This window comes from Symphodus melops (genome assembly GCF_947650265.1).
Source record: "Symphodus melops genome assembly, chromosome: 4".
Taxonomy (NCBI): Eukaryota; Metazoa; Chordata; class Actinopteri; order Labriformes; family Labridae; genus Symphodus; species Symphodus melops.
The window spans coordinates 25,920,273-25,942,728 of NC_136694.1; the positions used below are offsets into that span (position 1 = coordinate 25,920,273).

Below are 22,456 nucleotides of genomic sequence, written 5' to 3' on the forward strand. Positions count from 1 at the left end.
TGTGTGTATTTAAAACACTATAACAATACTTGCTACTTCCATGCGTTGTGGTTTGAGGATTAGCATATATTGTATTAGCATTGAGTTGTCTAAATGTTTCATTTTCTTTGGAGGACAGTCTCATCAAAGCAGCCTACGATGACAAATGAAGTTAGTGCTGCGTGGAAAAGTTTATCCGACTTTATACTCAAAGGCTCTTTTGGTAATATATAAAATATGATTATTCTCTCTAAGATGAGAAAAGAAAAAATGTAGGACATTTGCCTTCAGCAAGATTTCCATTTTGTGTTCCATTTCATGTCTTACCTTAACAATGCTCGGGGCGACGGCAGAAGTTTTCCAAATGATAAAAGTGGAACTATCTCCCAGCCATTTTGTGTACCGCTTTCTACAGGAAATAATAATTAATGAGTGACTAATATAATTTGGAGTGTCTTATAGGAAGCCGCCTAGAGAGGCGTTTTTTTAAAGGTTTGGAAATTAAATTCATCTTAAGTGTGGAAGAAGAGGAAAGAAAGTAGAACTTAACTTACCCTTCAAGGATTTTTTTTTTTAACTTAAATTTTGCTATTCAAAGCCATGCTAGCTAATGGATTACCTCATCCTCGAAAAGAAGCTGTTCAAACTCTGTGTGATTGTATTATTCCCTTTCATCTTCAGAGAGGAGATGGAATGATTAAACAAAGAGCTCGCTGATGTGCATGGCTGCTGTTGACATGCGACTTAAGATGTGCAACTCACATTAAAATATAATGTGGACTCTGCACTTGGGACTTCTCTTGCTTTACACTGAGGGCTGTGTGGGTGATGATCAAGAATGCATAGTGATGATGTTTGACATTTGGGTATTTTTTCCTCTGAATATGTTTCAGTGAATCTAACATAAAACAAGCGGCATTTATTGAGCTCAGCAGCTCTCTCATTGTTTTCAACATGCAGATGCTGTTGCTCAGCTGAAGTGTTAACACCAGTTGATTTATGGGGTAAGAAGAGGCCAACATGCAGAGCCAGAGTAGTTAAGACCCTGTGGTGTTAACACAATACGCAGCACATGGAAAAAAAAGGAAAAATCACAGGACTGTGGGTCACACACTGCATTTTTAATGAAGTTCAATTGGCTGCAGTCATATGCATATTTTCTGCAGTGAACTAAAGAAAGTATTTTACGGCGCAGAGCATGACACAATGCACACTCTCAGTCTCTAAAGAACGTTTTTTTTTTTTTTTTTTTTCAACAAAGGTAACTATCGCAGCCAGGCCAGCGTTTTGATGCATTGTTTTGTTTAATCCCAGTGGGAGGGCGGTAAGGATTAATTTGTTGCATCTGTCAGACCCATGCTGGCACCGCTGATAGTGTCCATGCCAGTATGAGCTTTTTTCTCACACTAGTGTTTTCTCTTGTAGCCACTGAGCCTCTTTTGTTACACTGCCAAATACCTCTTTCAACTGGATGTACACATATCTCCTGTTCCATTGTTGTTCCTCTTTGGCTTTGCACCTAACATGTCGCCACTGAATGTGAGGTCCAAGCCTTGCCTCCATTTCCAAGTTCTATTTAGATCCCTCTTGACCTGTGCTCTCCCAGTGCGCCCACTGGATGTGATCCAGGTCCATGGTTCACAAGGTTAGGAACATTGATTTGACATGGGAGCAAGTGTGTGTGCTTGTGTAAACAGCTCATGGGTCTCTAATGCACCGTGGCATACAGTCGTCACATATACAGTGTGAGTCATGGGCTGCTTGCAGAGTTATTAGACAATGCCTTCACAAAACTGTGTCTGCACTTCAAAGGTTTTAAGTAGATTTAAAGTAGGAGGCCGCTCGCATTACATCTTCAGCATTTTTAGTTGTTGTTTTTAAAGCCGAGTTCTTATCACATAGTTTAGAAGTTGCTCTTGTCATTGAAAAACAGGCAGAGTAGAATATTTTTAACAGGTAAATGAACAGCGTGGAACTGGGGAACAAATTAAAAGAATACTGAAATACAGTTTTTTAACAAAGGTGACTCGCATGATGTAGCTACATCTTTGAAAGTCTCTGAAAACAGAAATATCCAATGACTAGTTTAAGACTGCGAATGACGTTTTGAAAATAATGTAATAACAGAAATGTAGGAGATAAATACTTTGTTTTCATTACATAGCATTGTTTTAGTTTTTACATTGAAGGTGACTGAGATGGGTCTTATAGTACCTGAACTGTTTTACTTAATTAAGGGATTTCCAACATGTGGGTCTTGACTCGAATAGAGTCGAACAAAAAGTCTAATTCACAGTGACAGGGAGACAGTTACCTTTGTGAAGCCGTAGTAAACATGCAGTATGACACATACAAACTACAACTATCTCACATTTAAACCAAACCACTCTCAACTACTGCTAATGTGTATTGTGTTTACCTGCACACAGTATGGTTCAAACATACTGATGAACAAACCAAAGAGAAATGAGCAAAGAAAAAAAAGAAATTATAGTAGTTTTTAACGTATTATAGACTCAAATAAATATCTCCCTTCTGTAAGCAAAAATAATTCCAGATCAGTTCAGCTTCACAGAAAATAAGGACTGCTACAACCGTGTCTTCTTTTAAAGGAGACTCTAAATATATTTTCACAAGTCTTTGACTAATGATTGGAGTACATCTTGTATATTGTATATCTGTATATCTGCTTTAGCATGTATTAATTCTCCTATTTATGTTGATGTATCATCCTTTTTTTTAATAGTTTTTACCATGCCTGTTGTCTCTCTCTTACCTTTAAGCACATTAAGTCTATGCTTGTCACATGATGTTTGCTATATAAATAAGCTTGACTTGAAGGTCTGCCATGAATTTAACGAGAACTGGCAGGTAATAAAAAAAGCCCAGGAGGAGTGGCTGCACTGTAAGCTTACCTTTTCTGTGGACTGTGACGTGCCAAAGAAGATTGGGATGAACGCTAGCCAAATAATGCAGGTGGTGTACATGGTGAACCCGATGGGTTTGGCCTCGTTGAAGGTCTCCGGCACTCCTCTGGTTTTAATGGCATAGACTGTACAGGTGACCATGAGCAGCATGCTGTAGCCCAGCAGGCAGATCAGAGACAGGTCAGAGATGTCACACTTGAGCACCCCTCGAGCCATCACCGGGTTAGATGTCCTCTGGTCCTCATAGTCAATAATGGCCTTAGAGGGGTCCACGCCAAACCAGATGCACACCCCGAGCAGCTGCACTGAAGCCAGGGTGAATGTGATGACGAGCTGCGAGGCTGGAGAAATGAACCTAGGTGCACTGATGGACATGGTGCCCTGCTCAAAGATGCGGTAAATACGATTGGTTTTGGTGAGCAATGCTGCATAACTGATGCTCATGCCCAGACCCAAGAAGATCCTGCGTAGTGAACAAATTCCAACATCGGGGGTAGAAATCATCAGGAATGTTGTGGCATAGCAGAGGAAGATGCCAGTGAGCAGCACGTAGCTCAGCTCTCGACCCGATGCTTTCACGATAGGAGTGTCGTTGTAGCGGATAAATGTGACAACCACAAACACAGTGGCCATGATGCCAACAACTGCAATGAGCACAGGGAAGACTGCCCATGGAGAGCTCCACTCCAGTTTAACAATGGGGATTGGAACGCAGCCTGTGTGGTTCACATTGGGCCGCGAATCAAAGCGACACATCTTGCAAGTGAACGTGTCTGCCTGGTACTGATAGCCATCACAGCGCTCGCAGTGCCAACAGCAGGGGATGCCCTTTACGATCTTCTTGCGTTCGCCAGGCTGACAGGGGTGACTACAGATTGAGGAAGGGATCTGACGGACACCGCCAGGCCACTGCATCGAGCGAACCTGTAAAGAAGGCAGACAGGCACAGTCAGACGGAGTAGCAGAGATTTGTGACTGGCTGAGATGTCTGTATCCTGTAACATGTGGACACGAAGAGGCGGTGATTCTTTATCGATTCATAAAGTACCTCTTGAAGTCAAGGACAATCTAGACAGTGGTTACAAACAGTTTGGATGTTTGAACCTGGGCATAAGTACAGCTCTGAGTGCCACAGAGCTACAAGGTTTTATTTATTTATTTGAGCAGGCGGTGGGAAAGAGCACACTGGGGGTCAAATGAATCATTCCTCATAGATTCAGCAAAATTCTACTGTGGGAGGTCAAGTTATCTGAAGGACAAAGGGGAATGGGAAAACACATGAATTGCTCTGTAGGGAACTGACACAGTTTTTTTTCTTTTTTTCTGCTTGGGCAAATAGTTGTTTGTGTTAAAAGAATCAATACTTTGCTGTCTGTGATCAGAGGAGGGAATGATCATTTCTGTTCCAGGGTACTGCTCTTTGCAGATTTTCTCCATCCTGAGTACACTTAAGAAGATAAATTAAATCTGTCATTTCAAACGGATCTGCTCCCTTTCTGTTATCAATTTTATACAATTTTGTCTCCTCACTTAAAGCCGGTGGATTTCTTTGTAAACGTGCATTTAATTAATTAACTCAAAGAGCACTAATTAAATAGTCAGCTTTGGAGTCAGAACTGGCACTTTCCACAGTAGGTGCCCATCATGAACACCCCTTTTCTTCTGTTTTCCTTTCACAGCACATGTTGAAAGAGGCAAAGCTCCTCTCAAGCTGCTTCATGTCTTGAATTGGAGACTCTTTAGCATGCCCAGGGCTTCCTCTTCATTTTGTCAAAACATAATTTGTTTGGTTCCCTTTATGTAATTTACTGTTATAATAGCGTTACTTCACCACACAGCCGCCTGCCTACAGTATTGTTTTTGGGTGTCAGTGATGCCGTCTTGAGAAATGATATTAAATATGTCTGTCCTTAAGCTCTCATGGCTTTCTTTTCATCACAGTCTGCCCTGTTAATCATTTAAAGCCCCCTCTGGATATTTACACCTTTGAAGATGGCACTAAGCGCTATCAAATGGTTTGCTCGGATTTTGAGAGCAAACATGCAGCTGAGCTGAAGAAAACAACTTTTCAGAGAAGGATTTTCGCTCTAAACATGTTTTCAAAAACAACAATTGATGTCTTAACACAATCAATCTTTTTTTTTTTTTTTTTTGGTGTGAACAAGTGTAGGCTCACATTGAGATGGAGTTGATCCGTCCAGTGGCCAATTATTTTGTATTCCGCAGTTCGGTTTCTTATCTGGTACTGGTAGATCTCGTAGCGTCCAGGGGCATCTCCATTTTCATTGAAGAGGACCGGGTTGCCAGCTATGCCTAAAGGAGAGAACCATCATCATTTAATACACATCATTGAATTATTTTCTTAGAAGTGAGCATGAACGTGTGAGAGCAAACTAATGTGTTTTTTTTTTTCAGAAGAATAATTACAGTTGCCGTTCCAGTGAATCGGAAACATTTCTTTCCAATACTTCTGTGACTGGAGTTACATCCATGATGGACAATGTCTTGCATTGTTCACCACTTCTGTAAAGCCCAGGTATGTCTGGTGCAAATGTTGTGGAGAATGTGATTATATGGGGGGAACCATATTTCAAGTTCCATCACTGACAAAGAATCAATGTTCGCTCTTTATGACCACCACAGTCACGCTTGGAAAGGTTGCAGACCGTGACAACATAACTCTTAACTCACATTTGGTCAGCCATTCAAATAATAAGAGTATTTTCTCTTTGACAAATGTTTCAGTTGATTGAAGAAACAATAATTTACATAGAGCGTTGTCAATTGAACGAGGGATATTTACATAATCTTTATTAAAATTCATCAAGCAACTCCAACCTCCACACTTCATTTTAATACTGAAGAAATGTCACAATTCCTCTCTCAGGTTAAAATGACTTTTAGGTTGTTTGATGTCTTATGGCCTGAGGGAAGAAGTGGTTCTGTAGCAGCTTCTTCCCTCAGGCCACAGGACTTTTGAACACAAAATATATAATCCCTTCATTCCCCCTCAATCCCCACAACCGGATTACCTCACTGGACTGTAAAAAAGACAATAACATAAGAAAATGTGCAATATATTTATCTGTTGACTTATTTCACACATAGCTTTTTTTTAAATATCTATTTAAATCTGCACCTTATTTTGTAAATACTGCTCACCTTATGCAAATACATGCTGCTGTTTTTTATCCTGCACTACGATCAAATGCAACACAATTTCGTTCTCATCTGCACTGAAAAAGTTTGAATGACGATTAAAAAAGTCTAACTCTAAATCGAATGTAATGTGAACCAATCAGAATCGTCTTGGGCAGCATTAAACCCAGAATACAGGAACATATAGGAACATATAGTACAGGTACATACAGGAAGAATAGTAAGGGAAGTTTGGAGAACTCCTTTTGCATGTGGGGAGGTCGGGTCTGTTGGGGCTCAGGGCAGATGGATCCTTAAAACTGATACTTCACCTGTAGCAAACCTCTGATAACATGTCCAAATATTGTAGCTAAATATAAAAAGGAAAAAAAATATATTGAAAGTTGGCCTGAACAGCGAGTCTATTGTGTTTTACAGAATCGTCCAATATCAACATTTTCTCTGGCAGTAGAGTTGTACACACATATGGATACCAAGCTGCATTTTGGACCCAGAGTTAAGTTGCTGGCTCCAGTGACACAGAGGCCTCTGAGTTTGCGTGGGTCCTCAGACTGAAAAATTATTCTCAAACTCTTCGATATCTACAAAAACAATCGTATATAAAAGCGATATAATCGACCCCCTCCTGACCTCACACACACTTAAAGGGCTGATATTGTCTCAGTGTTCCCCGCTTGTCATTGAGATAATAATGTGATAACAACTAAGATAATGATAAAGACAATGTTTTCTTTGCGGCGTTTTAAGACAAGCTGTAATGATGTGTCAAAATGAAGGCCCACCAAAGATTTCTCTGTAATCTCCCAGACGTAAACACGACGAGCAGCACTTTCAGCTCAGCAATCTGTTTAATCATAAGAAGAACGTGGAGAGGTTCTCCAGAGGCAGGAGGAGGGAACTTCATGTCTAATTGCTTTTTTCCATCATCTTCTATATACCTTCATATGCTTGTAGTGGCTTTAAGCCCCTGTGCTTTTCTTCATTATTAAGTCTCCCCACGTAACGATGAGCATCCTAGTTAAGAACAAAAAAAAAAAAAAAAAAGTAAACATGGCCAATTGCTGCTGATGTATTTCTGCTGATGACTATACTTTTTTTTGTTCCTGCTCTTTGTTTAGGTGCTGAAAGATGCAGCGCCTTAATCCACATCTCGATGAGTCAGCCTGCTGGATTATGGCATTAACGTTTTACTCAGCCTCTGTGACAATTCCGCCCACATAACAAAGCAGTTGGTGATCATGGGAGGATTACAGTGACTTTAGCAAGCACAGAGTTATTATAGTTTATAGAAACATAATAAGCAGATCGACACCATTGGTAAGCTGTCATATTTCCGATCAATGATTTCTATATTTCCAAGGTTCATGGTGTGTTTTTCCTTCCGTTTCTTTTAGCTTCTTTGTAGCCTTCCTCTGTCACTGGTGTTATGTGCTCAGCGTGTAAGTGCTCATATGGACGTCAAAGTCACTGGAAAGAGGAAAATGGACCCTAAATTACAGTGCTGGCATCAAGGCAGCAATGTGACAACACTACAGGAATATCACCCATGATGCTGTATGGTAGTTAATATCGTGATGGGTCTTTTGGTCATGCTTTCATCATGCTCTCATGGCTTGACAGCTCTCTTAGTTATGGCTTTCAGCTACTGTAACATGTATATTTAATACATCTTTTGCAATGATCAAAAACACACAAGTACTTGTATAATGTCCTTGTTAAATATGCTGTATAAATCAACTTTGACTTGACATGCAGTACACCTTTACCTTTATAAAATAATACAGCTGAAGAGAGAGACAGGGAATGCTGGGAGGAGAGATTAAGGTAAGACACGCAGCAAAGGGACGAGGTCACAGTTGGTAGAGAGGGATGGCTATTAAAGCTGTCCCAGACGATTTTTTTTCAAACGATTTATCTAATGATTATTTTTCCGTTATCGATTATTTCACATGACTTGACCATTATAACTATTCACACAATATGTTTCGCTGCCATCCTGACTATAATAACAATATTTTAAAAGAATAAAAGAGTAGTTAAAACATATAAAACATCTAAAAGCGCTCCCTGATGTTTTATCTTAAAATCTTCATTCATTGCTGTTGTACTTGTGTGGCATGCCAGATGCTTTTTGCAGTCTGCAAACTACCACATCATCGATTTTTACTTCTATTTTTGCCGGATGCCGGAGCACTATTTAGCAGAGGGAAAAAAACAAGCGGGACAGGAATTCAGAGACCAAGATAACATAAAAACATCCAGTTTATTTTCAGAATAAAACACTGAATTTTGACGGTTCAGAAAATAACCGTATACACGTTTGTTGCGTCGACGCAAATAATTCATGTTTAAGAATTTGTGTCGTTGATTATGTAGACTATGTCGACGCGTCGTCCCAGCTCTATAGCTATTAATCAGAAGGTCAAGGGTTTGATGCCGAGCTCCAGCAGCACATTAATTACTCTGATGGTCGCTTTACACAGCAGCCTCTGCCATCAGTGTGTGAATGGGCCATTGTGATCTGCGGTGTAAAAGTGCTTTGAGTAGTCAGAAGACCAGAGAAGCGCCACACAAGCTGAAGTCCATTTACTGTACATCCGCTGCAACAAGCAGCATAGCCGTCATAGATGGGGCGTGCAACATAAATGCCTGGCGACCAGTTGTCCCTTAAAAACATGTTTCAAGTGACAAAATGTACTGATATTCAATCTAATCGCTTTTAGTCATGGTTCTGACATGACAGATTGAGGCAGTATGGAGAAATGCTGTCTGTGTCCCCCTCCTTGTAAAAGCAGCGTTGTATCCTCTTTATAATGGGTGAAGGGACTGTGGCACTTTGGGGCAGTATGGTCAATGTTTGAGCAGCAGATGAGGGATTTGGCCCGTCATGTGGCACGAACTGCTTGTCAAAACAGTTCTCCCGCTTAGTCAGGGGCATAATGGGTTCCACTGAGGCCTCTGCACTGTGACGGCGTAGCCCGAGGTCACACATGTGTGTACCACAGGCGTCTTGTTTGCTCATTTGCTCATGGCCCCGTGTGCTCTCAAAGAAACGTCGGGATTAATGGAGTGCTTGTAATTATATGTAATACTTAATGACTGTGGTAGTGTACACCACTGCACGAACACACCTTTACAATTACTCAAGTATGATCATTATTCCAACATGTGCTTGTTCTGCATGGATGCTCATCCGGGACACCTTGGTGAATGGCAGCGCAGCTCGCTGCCCTCTGCATAGGTCATTAACTCTTAATGACCTGTAAGGAGGGAAGTCATGCAGAATTTACCACCGATCCACTTCTGTCTTGGAGTGTGTGTGAGTGTCTCTCTCTGCCCCCCTCTGTTGCTGTTGTGACATTTGCATGATTGCTCAATCACATCATATAAGCTTCTGCTAGCCACCAGCGCTCTCTCACCAGGGTTCAAGTGTTCTTGGCGTACAAGTGGCTTGCATTTAAAATAGAGGTACACACATCTGTAAAAAGGTTGATTTACATGAAGACAGAGGTAAGAAGTTTCCAAAGGAAGAACTATGAATAGCATAAAGTCTCACATGAAAGACAGCATCTAACTAGTATCCATCGGGAAAACAGTGCGTGCAGTAAAAACATTTAGGAGGGTGGAAATGAGCTGTTCTCTGGTCATGTTCATGGTCAATTGTACAATATTTACACAGCAATATTTCCATCACGAGGTATACCAAGTCTCATTACATATCCACCAGTTTTCTGGTCTCAGATTCTCTTTTTCAAAATTTTAATTTATTGAAATATTCCAACTATGTCCACTGTTTTTGTAAGTATTTATTTACTTGTAGTACAACTTCCAACTGTACTTCTTATAGCGCACATGTTCCTGTCAGGATGGATGGATGATGCCATCAAGTCTCAAGAAGGAGTATTACTTTTAACCTCTAGCAGTTGTTTTGTGATTCCAGGCCTGCAGAAACCTTGAAACGACTAAAAACAATGCAAGCAGTTTTTCTGTCACAGAAGACCACCTTTTCTCTGGATTGTATGGTTCATCATCCTACTCTTCCATGAAAGAAGGTGTAAAACATTACTTCACTTAATTTCCAAATATTCGGTTTTTTTTCATTGCAGTTGAAGTCCAGTGCAACAATAGCACAAGAATGGTAACATGAAGATGATGTTAGCTCACATTGGCCTCATACAATGCCATATTTAAATTCCAACCAGTAAAATTTTAACAAGATTCACAAAAACAAAGGAAAATAGTATTCTTCTAAATAATGAGCTACATCCTTTACTATTTCAGAACTTCATCATCTTTCCATAAATCGTTTTAGTCTTGTGAAGTAAGTGAGCAGCAGGTACAAGGCTTCTTCACTACAGTGATGATAACAGGTTGCATGCTATTTTAAAAATACTTTTATATTTAGAGTTGTCTGTTTTCATCATGATAAGATACCCCAGTCTGATTTTGGTGAGTAACAAGGCTGGTCGTCATGCCAGTGCAAGAGAAAAACAAAGCACACTTGATGCATGTAGTCTGAATAACATCAATATGAAAGCATCCTTGAGCAGCAATAGAAGCCCTCAGAGCTCACCTTCATTCCACACTCATAATGGTTGTCCCTGGTGAGAACGACGGCATGAAGGCCACAGCTTTTGAGTCTGCAGCAGAGCAAAAACACTTTTCCCTGATTTGATAGCAAGAGACATGAAACACTATTGGGAAGCTTCATTCAATTTTAGCCGATTGAAGTCTCACCAACTCTTACATGCATCGAATGCAGAGGTGAGAATTGAAAGAGGGGAAGCTCTAAAGAGTGTCAAATAGTGTTAGCGATGGACTGGAACTGTTTGATTTTCTCCTCTTTGTCGGCCACAGCTCAAGCTTAGAAGTTGAGAAACAGCTGGTGTGGAATATGTGAACAAAGAAAATGTAAAGGCTCTTGACAAATACCCCTGGACTGGTACAAATATCGCAGGCAAGCAAATATGTTTTTTTTTATATCTTTTCTTAAAGGTTATCTGTCATCATCTAGCCAGGTCTCCTGGTTAAACCCTGACAGGCCAAGGAGATATCATTGGTAAATGGTTGGGTGAGTGTGCCAGGAGTATGGCTACGATAAGAAGTGTTGGTTTTTTTAGAAGCTTTTTTGACATTTGACCTTCATCAGCTGAGTTTCGATACACAGGCAACCAAAGACAATTTTTTAATTTGCTATGGATATCTTCTCATAGGACTCCTAAGGACTGTGCAGCTCTGCAGTCGGGAAGGAACATGACTTATTTTTAGCAGATGGCTGCTAAAACTGCTGACAATAAACAGAAATGAGTAACAATAGATTCTTGCTGGCTCAGCCTCAAGAATGAATCATCACAACAACAAAGAAAAAAAAAAGACCTACTTTGACATACATTCCTGGCAATTGCTATTAGTTTGAAAGGGAAAAAAAATCCATGACTGCTGTGTGTTTACTGATGCATAACACACTAATATCAACACACAGAGATAAATATTATCTTGGAAAATATAAGACACAGTCCTTTTTCATCCGTTTGGTTGTTTTATGTGTCCGGACTGGTTCAATATACTGCTGAGAGCTGATGCAATTAGATAGAGTGGAGTGTAACCCCAAGGCAAGCCCTCTGGTCAGACGGTGTTGTAACATTTATATAGTTTGCCAGTTAACAAGATTTTCAGCTTAAAAAGGACCGACTCCAATAGAGCCCCATGTCTCTGCTCGCAGTATAAAAAACTTGTGGAAGACACTTTACATTGAGCACCACTAATGCCTCATTGAGCAAACAATCCCATTTTGAAATGGTTCAAACTCATCTTATTCAAGTTCATGCACATTATATTTAAATGATCTTTTCACTTGGTACTCCTGAAACATGCTAGTTTTGAATGCTATATCAATACTACAATTACCATGCTATTACTTTCCCCAATGCATTCTTGCCCTATTGTAATTATACGTATGATTTGTTTTTGTTGGTCTCTCGAGACCCAAGTCCAACACCAGGGCCAAAGAAAGCTACCATGTTTTGTAAGATAGTTGTATTCAAACTCTTGACTCCAGCCTTAGTAGTGTCTAACATCAACAAACAATATGTGTACAATAAACATCATATACAATAAGAAAAAAATAGCACAATTCCCATCGTATTTAAATCATATGTTTCTTGAAAAGTTAGAGGTGTAGTCTGGGAAGAAAATAAGGTCACGGCTCTGTTTTTAACTGATGGTTTTAAGCACCTTAATCGTTGCTATGAAAGGAGACAATTTACTTTTTTCAACGAGATTTCCATCATGTGAAGAGACCCCACTCAAGAGGATTTTAACATTGAACAACTTAGTCTGGTATACGTCGATCATATGTTGGGTGTAAAGTTTTCAATGGTGTCAATGAAAAATCCAAAAGTATAATGTATATCCCAAAACAAATTTTTAAGACCAGCTCAGACTCAAAATGAAAGATGTTGGAACTTTCAATTAAACAGCAATGCTCCAGTCATAACGCTCTGAAGTTCACAACAACAAGACCAGACGAGACGGTGTCTGCTATCTGTCTGTGTTTGGATTTAGCCGAGAGCATAGAGTTGCAGGTCTGCAGTGTCAGTTTGAGGGGCAGGGCTCAACTCGACACACACATACAGAGTAGAGAGGCCACAGAGCCAGAATGACGTGTGCGCTCAGGAAATCAGATTGTTAACCTCCATTTAAACAATTACAAAATAGCACTTTAGTGTTTACAATAACCATGTTCTACATGAAGTCAACGTAACTGACTGATTTGCTGGGATGGAGGGGCCAGGTTTGAATTGTGGATTCAATGAACAACTGGAAAATCCCAGTTATTATCCTTTTAAGGGTTGTATTAAATAGGCACAGCCATTCTTCATACAAATTAAAGAGGTGATCCTCTCTCTCCGTTCAACAGCTCTGCCAATTTGACCAGCTGACAATTCATATCTAGTTTGACAAGCTGATCTGGCTAGTGATTGACTGTCGAAACTTGTGAGGACGTTCTGATCTAAAAAAAAAAAAAAAAAAAAAAAAGTTTCAGGCAATGCCAACAGCCAGAATAAGTCAGCTGAGACTGACAATTTAGCATTACTGCAAATTCTCCTCGTCACATAACGTCAAGTTATCTATCTATCTATCTATCTATCTATCTATCTATCTATCTATCTATCTATCTATCTATCTATCTATCTATCTATCTATCTATCTATCTATCTATCTATCTATCTATCTATCTATCTATCTATCTATCTATCTATCTATCTATCATATTTTGTGTATTGATGTGAAACGACTGCTTTGAATATTAAAACTATCAGGCAGATGATCATAATTAACTGACATGTTGTTCTCCCACCTTTATTCTAATCTTGCTGTATAGTCATAAAAAAAAAACCCACAAGAGCAGTTAATTAATTTGTTATGTTTGGTGGTTTGTGAGGTGATGTTTTTAATGGATATAGCTTGAATTAAGATAATTGGTGGAGATGTCCTAAAACTGGTGATCATTATCATGAAGCACAGTAATAAAACCTTTTGAATCATTAAACAAAAGAGGTATAGGTGGATTTAGTGGTCTGGTGAGACTTTATTATTTTATCACTAAATACATGTTGATCTGATATGAACACTTGTAAGCATATTATGAACAATCCATGGTTTTCTAAAACTAACATGTATCTCTAGTCTGTCTAAAAAAAAAAACAATCCTGTCTTTTTGCCTGCTCCTCTTTTCAGAAAATGTGTGCAATATACAATTTGCTTAGAGATGTTCCCTTTGGGACATCACGAAGGGCAGCGCCCCCCCCCCCCCCCCCCCCGGCTGGTGACACTACCATAGCCATTTGTTCTGCCCTCTGAGTCTGCCTTCTCACTGTAAACAATAGGGAATGGAGCAAGAAAGTGAAAGCCACCCAAACTCTTCCAGAGAGGCGCCTGGTCAGACATAGCTCATTTAAATTTAAAGCTTCAGACACAGAAACAGTCTGTTATGAGCAGGGCTGTAATAAAGAGGTTTATGGGCCACAACAGAATGGCGTTTTAGTAAGAAACGTCATAGATGTGTTTTGCAAAGCTCTGAAACTTGTTGATAATGAGTACAATATGTGACCTTTAAGTGAAGTGTTTTGACGAACTTTAGCAGCAGAAGTGCAGTCAAAGCACTGTTACTTTTTATCCACTGTAGAGAATAGTCATGTACATCATAACCATGTGCAAAAGTATTTATTAATTTATTTATTGGCCTTCTATCCATAATAACAAAACAGTCTGATCTTTAACCTCAAAGCCTAAACAAATGTACATTTCATTTTTGGAAGGGAAATATTTTCTTTTTACTTCTTTGGTATGAATTAAATATTGCATTAACATTCATCCAATGCAACAAGTAGATATTAGAATGACAAATTAGCTTGAAGAGCAGGAGTTCAAATGAATAATTTATCTCTGCAAACACTTCCCACTCAAGTCTACTGTATGGGAAAGAATTTTAATTGTCTTAAATTGCTGTGCCTCAAAAAGGCATTGTCTACATAATGAAACTCTGGATCACTGCTCCTTGTGTGAAAATAGTTCATTATTAACACTCCAGTTATGAATGTGAACTTGACAGATAGCTGATGCAAGTCTACTTGGAGAAAAATGTTAAATAGGTCATTCAACAGGAGAAAGTAACGGCCTAGCTGGTTGTGACCAATGACATGTTGATCACATTTACATGGCTGGAAAATAACATTCTGGTTTTCCCGGGAACACTGTCTAATGCCCTGGAGGTACATGTCACACATTAGGGTTACTACATATGTCGCCTTCAAGTGCAGCCAGCTGTGCATTAACATTTCTATTTGATTAATAACTGTTATCCACTGACTGTTTGATGGATTGCCATGAAATATTTGAAACATTCACAGTGTCCTGAGAAAGATCCTGCCTCTCTGATTTCACTGTAGATCAACCAGTTGGTTGATGTTTTCTGCTTTTTATACTTATTGTACAACAGCTGAGTTGACTGGCAAATAATTTGGTTCGTCCCAATTGACTGATGTTTCATTTAGCGCCATCAACAGGTCAATATTGACATTTGTCCAGTTACCATCATTTCATAATACAATGCCAACAAATCGTAACATGTCCTCTGGCTTCTGCTGCACCTTGTTTAATGCTAGTCTTATGGTTGAATCCAATAAATGTCCTTGTGCATGAATAATGTACTGTAGCAGCAACTTAAGGAGCTAGAACATCACATCAACTGGAGTGACAGTGACTGTGTACTGCTCTGTGTGCCGTTGTAGTTGTGGTGGCCCTGGGTCAGAAAACAGTCCTAAAGCTTGTGTTTTGAACTGACAAAGCAAGTTTATTTCAAAGCTCCCAAAAATAACATCAACATTTTAGCATGCCAGCTTTATGATTTACTATAGCTCAAAGCATCACAACAGCCTTCCTGGACAGCTAGAGTGGCAGCAGATTCGAAAGCTTTTTTTTTTTCCTTAATGGTCGACAAAAAAACATTGTTTATAAACCAGCCTTTTTTAAAACATTATTTGATTAGCATTGTAAGAAGTTGGGATACGGTCTGCCAGATTTTTTTTAAAAAGCTGGTGTCAATGCCCACGACTGTCCATTGACTATGTAACGTCGAAGTAGCCCTTGTTTTGTTTAATATATCTCTCAGTTTAGAAATGTGAATAGGAAGCTCCAAGCTAAAAGTTCTTTCTCATCAAGTATTTTGTCACCAGCTAAAAAAAATAGAAACCGACAACTAATTCAGAAAATGTTGTGAAATATGAACAAATACCTCAGAGTTTAATTCCATCTATACCCACAGATCTCAGAAATGTGCCCTGTCGTATATATCACAGATAGTTTGTCTAATTGTCACAACTTGTACCACTTGTACTTGTGTCAATATGTACCAAACATATATTTTTCTGATTGCCACAGGATTTAGATTTCAAGTGGATCACACCATATGGGCACGCGGACTTGTAAGTGACAGCATGGGTCATGTCTGCTTTGCTAACCTTGTTCTTACCGGCCTGTCGTTACAAGTCAACATGGTAACATTAAGCTCAGCAGCTTCAGTTAAACCTAGTGAAGCCTTGTACGCTGAACCTTGTGGAAACCTTCCCAATTCTGCTGAACCCTTTTTTGCTCAAACTAAAATAATGAGCTTTATTTACAGAAAACTCTGCAGCTGTAGCACAGTTTCACCCGCTGTTTTAAGTGTTTTACACAATCTTCACCCTATAGAAGAATGCAGGCTGTGAAATAAGGCATTATTATCACACATGGACATGTCAGTAAATGTCTTCCTACTGTGGCTCTTGATTGCACAATATTTTGGGGTTAGGGTTAGAGGTTTTGTCTTTTTACAAACTTCTGCTTTTGGCATACATGTAGCCCTACATTGTACAGCTTCTGTCAAGCTCAGAATTGGTTTCAACCAAAAATTTTCAGAATTAAATTCAGCTCTAAAAGTTTGCATTTCATGCCCCTTGAGCTGACAAACCAAATTCCGGTATTGATTAAACATGACTTACCAGCAAAGTTAAGACGTCGGATGTGCTTCAGCAGATGAGTGCCGTTTATTGGATCCATTTTGGCACAGAGGCCAACCTTTCCTGGGCAGAGCTCCTGGTGCATATTGTGCAGTGCATGAGCCATGGCATAGACTGCATCAATAACAAACTGCACCTTTCCTTCCTGCTCGTAGTTCGAGTCCTTTCCTATCCGCTCCTGATCTGTAAGAGTCAGATGGATGTGAATTAGATACACAACATAGATTTATACCCTATTGGTGTGGGTTTCCTAAGTGGTTCCATGCATTGAAATCATCCTCTGTGGTCACTCCCTGGGCTTATTGTTCACCCTGTCAAGTAGGAGGCTGAGTCACACATTTGTATCGGTGTAGTAAAACAATTATGAGAAAAAACAGACAAGTGTATTTCAAATACTGGTTAGACGGAGGATCTGTAATTCCATCAGCCACATCATGCAATCAAGAAAAAATTATTCACTTTCAACTGAAGTGGTTTCCACGAATTGGTTATGTACTTGTGCCCCTAACTCTTGAATGAAGTAGGCTGATGATGAAGCAGCATATTGGTGCTTGTTCCAGACAACTAATATTCATAATAGCACCGAGGAAAGATTTGGAAAAGATCCACCTTCAAAGTCAATTATAGTAAAACTTGAAGGTAGCACTTGAGTTTGCCAACAGCCACTTGAACTAATCTTTTCAACACATCTAAACTCTCACGATCTTTGGCGGACAGCTCAGGTTTGATTGGATGATTTCCTGACAACTGCTTGCAATGAGCTGAACCTTGTAAATGGAAGGGGTGGTTTCAATCCAAAAGGTACAGAGGGAAATACGCTGCTCCTCAGTGAGTCTTCTATTTCTCTCCACACTGAATGGGTCTTGCCTCTTGCAATTAGCTAGAAGGTAAATATCTGGATTCACTGCAGAGGAGCAAATCAATTCCAATATCTGAAGTGGAAGGTTTTCCCCTCCGGGTAATCTCATCAGTTAAAAAACAAAAACTCTTTCTTGTCTCTCTAACAGGGATACATGGATTTCATGCTGAGTGATTTTGTAGACACGCTTTAGCTCCTACATGTCTATACCAGTCACTATTACCTGTATGCCTAATGCCGTTTTTCATTAGCAGCTTTTAAAACACACAGATAGACTTTACAATGTGGTCGAATCCAGCATTCCTGAACGACTTGACTAAGTGTCCAACTTTGAATTAAGTCTTTACTGCCTGGATGTATTAAGAATCCAATCGAGTGAGGAAGCGGAGAAGCAGGAAATGGAGACATCCATTCACAGGACCGGGATAATCCGCTCACAGGCTCAGTGTAATAACTGGTGATAGGAGTTTATTAATCCTGACCCAGGTTGTTCCCAAGCTTTTTGTGCTTTTTAATTACTATGAGGAGGTGGAGTCTGAGTCTGAGACACAATATGTCAATCCTAACGTCTCCTTTCTCCTGCTGTATGTGGATAAGAGATTATAAAAAGAAGGTGTGTTGAATTTAGATTAACGGTACACTAATTACAAAGGAGGTGTTAGTGATAGAGCAGCATATGTTTACTTCCTTGCCAAACAGACTTCAGTTAAACGTTGCACATTAACAATTACACAGTCTGTTGGGGACATTTCTAAACATGTCACTGTACTGATGGGTTTTGTTATGTAGACATATAATGCACATTTGTTTTGAACTAGCATTCATAGGCCAGGGTAAGAAATGTACTTGATGAATCTGAACAGGGATAAAAAGAAAAATCCATGACTAATTCAACTTTTTGGTAGAATTAATTATTAAGACAAAGATGGATGTCTTTATCAGGAAAGACAGATCTATTGTAATAAATATATGGATGTAAGGTTTTCGATGAAATGTGTCTTATTAAGGATTCTATTCTTCAGAGCTAATTCATCGTATCCGACATGAAAGGATTCAGAATCATTATATAAGGTTGGTGAATGAAGGTTGGGGCGGCAGTAGCTCAGTCCGTAGGTACTTGGGTTGGGAAATGGAGGGTCAAGTCTTGATGCAGACCAAAATATGGAAGTTGGTCCGGTAGCTGGAGAGGTGCCAGACCACCTCTTGAGCACTGTAGAGGTGCCCTTGAACAAGGCACTGAACCCCCATGAGTTTAGGGGGCAATTCCAGTGGGGGCAGCTGCCGTACTCTGACATCTCTCCTTTTATGCAGGTCCACAGGTCCTGCTTGTGCATGTGTGTGATTCAGGCCTGTGTGTGTGAGAAGCATGTCTCTAAAATAATAACAGAGTGCGAACCAGAATCCCCCCCTCGAGGATTAATAATGTATTAAAATAAATAAATAAAAACTTAAGAACGCACTTTCACCAGTTTAGCCGGTTTGATGCTAGCACCAATCATTATATAACGCACATCAATGGTAAATGGATTTGAGCTTGTATAGCACTTGTTTAGTCTTCTAACTACTCAAACACACTCATACACATTCACACACTGATAGTCGAGGTTGTTCTGTAAAGAGACCATCAGAAGGAACTAATCCCAATCATTCATTCACAGCCGACGAAGCAGCGGGAGAAACTTGGGCTGAAATTTCTTGCTCAAGGACACATCAGACATTTTTCTGCAGGGATCAAACCCCTGACCTTCCAGCTTAGAAACAACCATCTCTACCAACTGAGCCACAACCACCCGTCTATTAGACATAAGTTTGGTCCTGTTGTTATAGTTCCCCATCACTCATAATCTCAAGTTTTCTGATTTTGATTTTATTCACTGTCATGATGCAGTACACTGAGATCTTTTAAAGTGTGATTCACATTCTCCTGCTTAGAACTTGCAAAGAAATGAAGTTAAGTTACCTGCCTGGAAAGCAGCTCTAAGTGACTCATGAATATAATACATCACTGTTTCTGGCACTGGAGGACAAAACGTGTGCACATATTTTGATTGTCGAATTAATGAACACTCAACTCTTGTTCCCTAAAAACCCATCTGAACTGTTTTTTTTCCCCTGCATTTGTTAATGTGTTGGACATGTGGATACGGGTGATACATAACCAAACGTTTCATGACAGAGCAGACATTTATCATGCAACATCTGTTCTCTTCAGGTTCAAGCAATTTTCGACAGCCACTTCAATCTTAGAGAGAGCTAGCCCCAAATCAGCAAAGGTCTCCTTCTGTTAGCCATCTTTCATTTTCTACATCTCCAGCTACTCGCTGCATACCACAGGCGATTTAATGTCCCTGATTATCTCATGAGCTTTTGAAACGCATGAATTATTGTTGGAGGTTACGGCTCAATAATTAAGGGCCACAGGGCTTTGATTGGACAGAGATTGTCACAGTTTGGACAGCATGCTTATGCTAGAGGGAATCCTGTGAGCCAGAATGGGTGTGAGGCTGATATTTCTGTTACAGGCTTGGCAGGCCACCCACACTAACTTTGTATTGTCTCTCCTCTGTAAGACCATTTCCCTCTCTCCCCTCACTTTCTCTCTCTCTCTCTCTCTCTCTCTCCCTCGTCATTGGTATTTTGGCGTTCTTACACACATTTCCAGGCTGGCGTTTTGCTTTCAGAGAAAATCCATTCAGATTAAACAAAGCAGAAGCAAAGAGTGGGTGTCTTCCACTTGGAGGCATCACACAAGACATTTTGTGACAGTGTGTGTGGGCTCAGACCTTTGACCATTTTCTTCAGATTGTGACTGGCCACAGGCCATACAGTCTTTTCTTGCCAAAGCAGTTCTGCAGCCTCCTAAATTAATTTGACATGGGTGCTATATGCACTGCTCTTCCACTGCATGAATTAGGTCATCATAACAGTTGACGTTTAGTTTTTGCAATGTGTGCAATTTGTGTCTTTTCAGGACTGAAGCTAACAGATGTCTTCGTTATTGATTATTCTCTTAAAAACAGAAATACTTGCTTGTAACCAAGCATATGCCTACTCAAGAGGACTGTTAATTATTTTCCTTCATCTGTTTGGTGCGTCAGCTGCGATTGTCTTTAAAGATACATGTGGCACAGATGCGAGGTGCAGCATGCATGTGGCAGGTAGGGGGCATTGTAGAGGCAGAGGGGATGTGACAGATTTAGCATAGCAGCAGGGACGATGGCATAATGTTTTTTTAGACAAACTAATACACAAACTTGAATTTCCCTCGGGATCAATAAAGTATCTATCTATCTATCTATCTATCTATCTAATAAACCATGTCTGCAATTATCTACATCTAAATGAAGTGTGATTGAAATGGCACAGAAAAACGAAAGTGCCTGTCAAAATAGCTTGGACCGAAAATGTTCGATTTTAGAAGATGAAGTGGAAACCTGGAAAATGCAATGGAAACAAAAATCGGTGTTTCGGTTCAATCAATGACCCTGTAAACTGGTTACTTTAGTTTTTCTTCAAATAGCATTAGCGATGTCTGTCAACAGTTGCTGTAGCTACAGATGCCTCCAGGTGAAATTCACCAGTTGGATGCAGTCACCTGTTAAAGTGAAACACTGAGACCGTTACATCAGTTGATGTAGGAAATGTTTGAGAAGAGTGTGGCCTGTCCACTGGTCACCAGTCGCCTGCACTGATCTCCGTTTTTCCACTCAAGTACAAAAACACTAAATGTTATTCTCTTTGCATGGGGGGTAGCAGAGAATTACATTTTGCACGAATGCAGTGGGGACAGCGAGCGTGCAATCTACAATTACTACTCGGGCTATTCACACAGAAAAAGGAATTTAAATCAGAATCAAAATGGTCAGGAAAATCACGTAGCTATTTTCTCTACTTTCCTCACTCAAGCCTTTTCTGTGTGGTGCAGTATGTATTTTATCATTCAAAAGAAAGTCCCTCTGTTACAAACTGGCAAGGAACCTCAAACACAATGCATGCTGGGAAATGCTCTAGCCCCCCGCTACCCTGAACAGGATAAGCGGTTTAAAAAATTGATGCTTGGATGGAAAAGCAAAGCACATTCTTTCTTTATCTGCATTGCTGTGTTTTCTGTCCCCCCCACATCATTAATACACGGGAGAAATAAGGAGCCAATGAGAAGGCTCCCTGCTCTTCTTTGCTTTTGCTTTCCACATTAATCAATATCAGTTTTTACTTTTCCTTCCTTTACAGATAAAAGACAAGTCCTGGTCTTTTCTCCCAGTCACTCACGGCCCCCTTATCCTTTGATCACGCCCAGGAGTCTCTCCCTCTCAGGACATTGATAATTCTGCAGAATGCCCCGTGAGTCGCTCTCACAGCTGCTCAGAGACCAAGCAGCTCTCCACCAGAGGATACGCTCCACGAGTGTCACATTTTAACCTCAAACAGACGCTGCAAGACTATTTCTCCCTGTGAAGCAGGGCTGATAGTGAAGTTCAACGCTAAAATGTCTCTCATAAAAAAGGGAAGCTATCATACCACTGCCTACAGCATGTACACCCATGGAGAATGAGCCTTTGACATATGACATGGATTTTTCTGCATTAAAGGGATTGAATAGGAGTACATTTTGTCAAGCACATGAGTTTCATTTACTCTTACATTAACTTCTTCAGGTATCTAATCATATTTGTACCACTTCAGGTTACAAATATGGCGTGCTGTCAAAAGTGTGCAGGTCAAAGTGATTTGGGACATGTTCAGATACATTTTACTCGTTATCCAGCGCACAGCCACAAAAAGGTTGGATTAAGTCCCTCGATTATACATGGATACAGTTAGTTATATTCTCTGATTTGTGTGTAATGGACACTGGACAGTATTAATATCTGTGGGCTTGATTCTCAGGGGCATTCATGATAGCAATAGCAATTCAACTGCTTGACTTTTCTTTGGTCATTTCACTCTCCATGTAGAAAAATGATGTTGCATTT

The 22,456-nt window shown here is 39.9% G+C and overlaps 1 protein-coding gene across 1 annotated transcript in view; it reads right to left on the minus strand.

Annotated features, from left to right (window-relative positions):
• Window positions 1-22,456, minus strand: part of LOC306822793 (metabotropic glutamate receptor 4-like) — a 167,397-nt gene that overhangs the window by 9,338 nt on the left and 135,603 nt on the right. Inside the window, exons 7-9 of the mRNA XM_079342011.1 lie at window positions 16,607-16,807; window positions 5,083-5,219; window positions 2,895-3,830 (exon numbers count right to left, since the gene is read on the minus strand). Of these exons, the coding sequence (XP_079198137.1) occupies window positions 2,895-3,830; window positions 5,083-5,219; window positions 16,607-16,807 (1,274 nt within the window). The remainder of the gene's footprint in view (window positions 1-2,894; window positions 3,831-5,082; window positions 5,220-16,606; window positions 16,808-22,456) is intronic.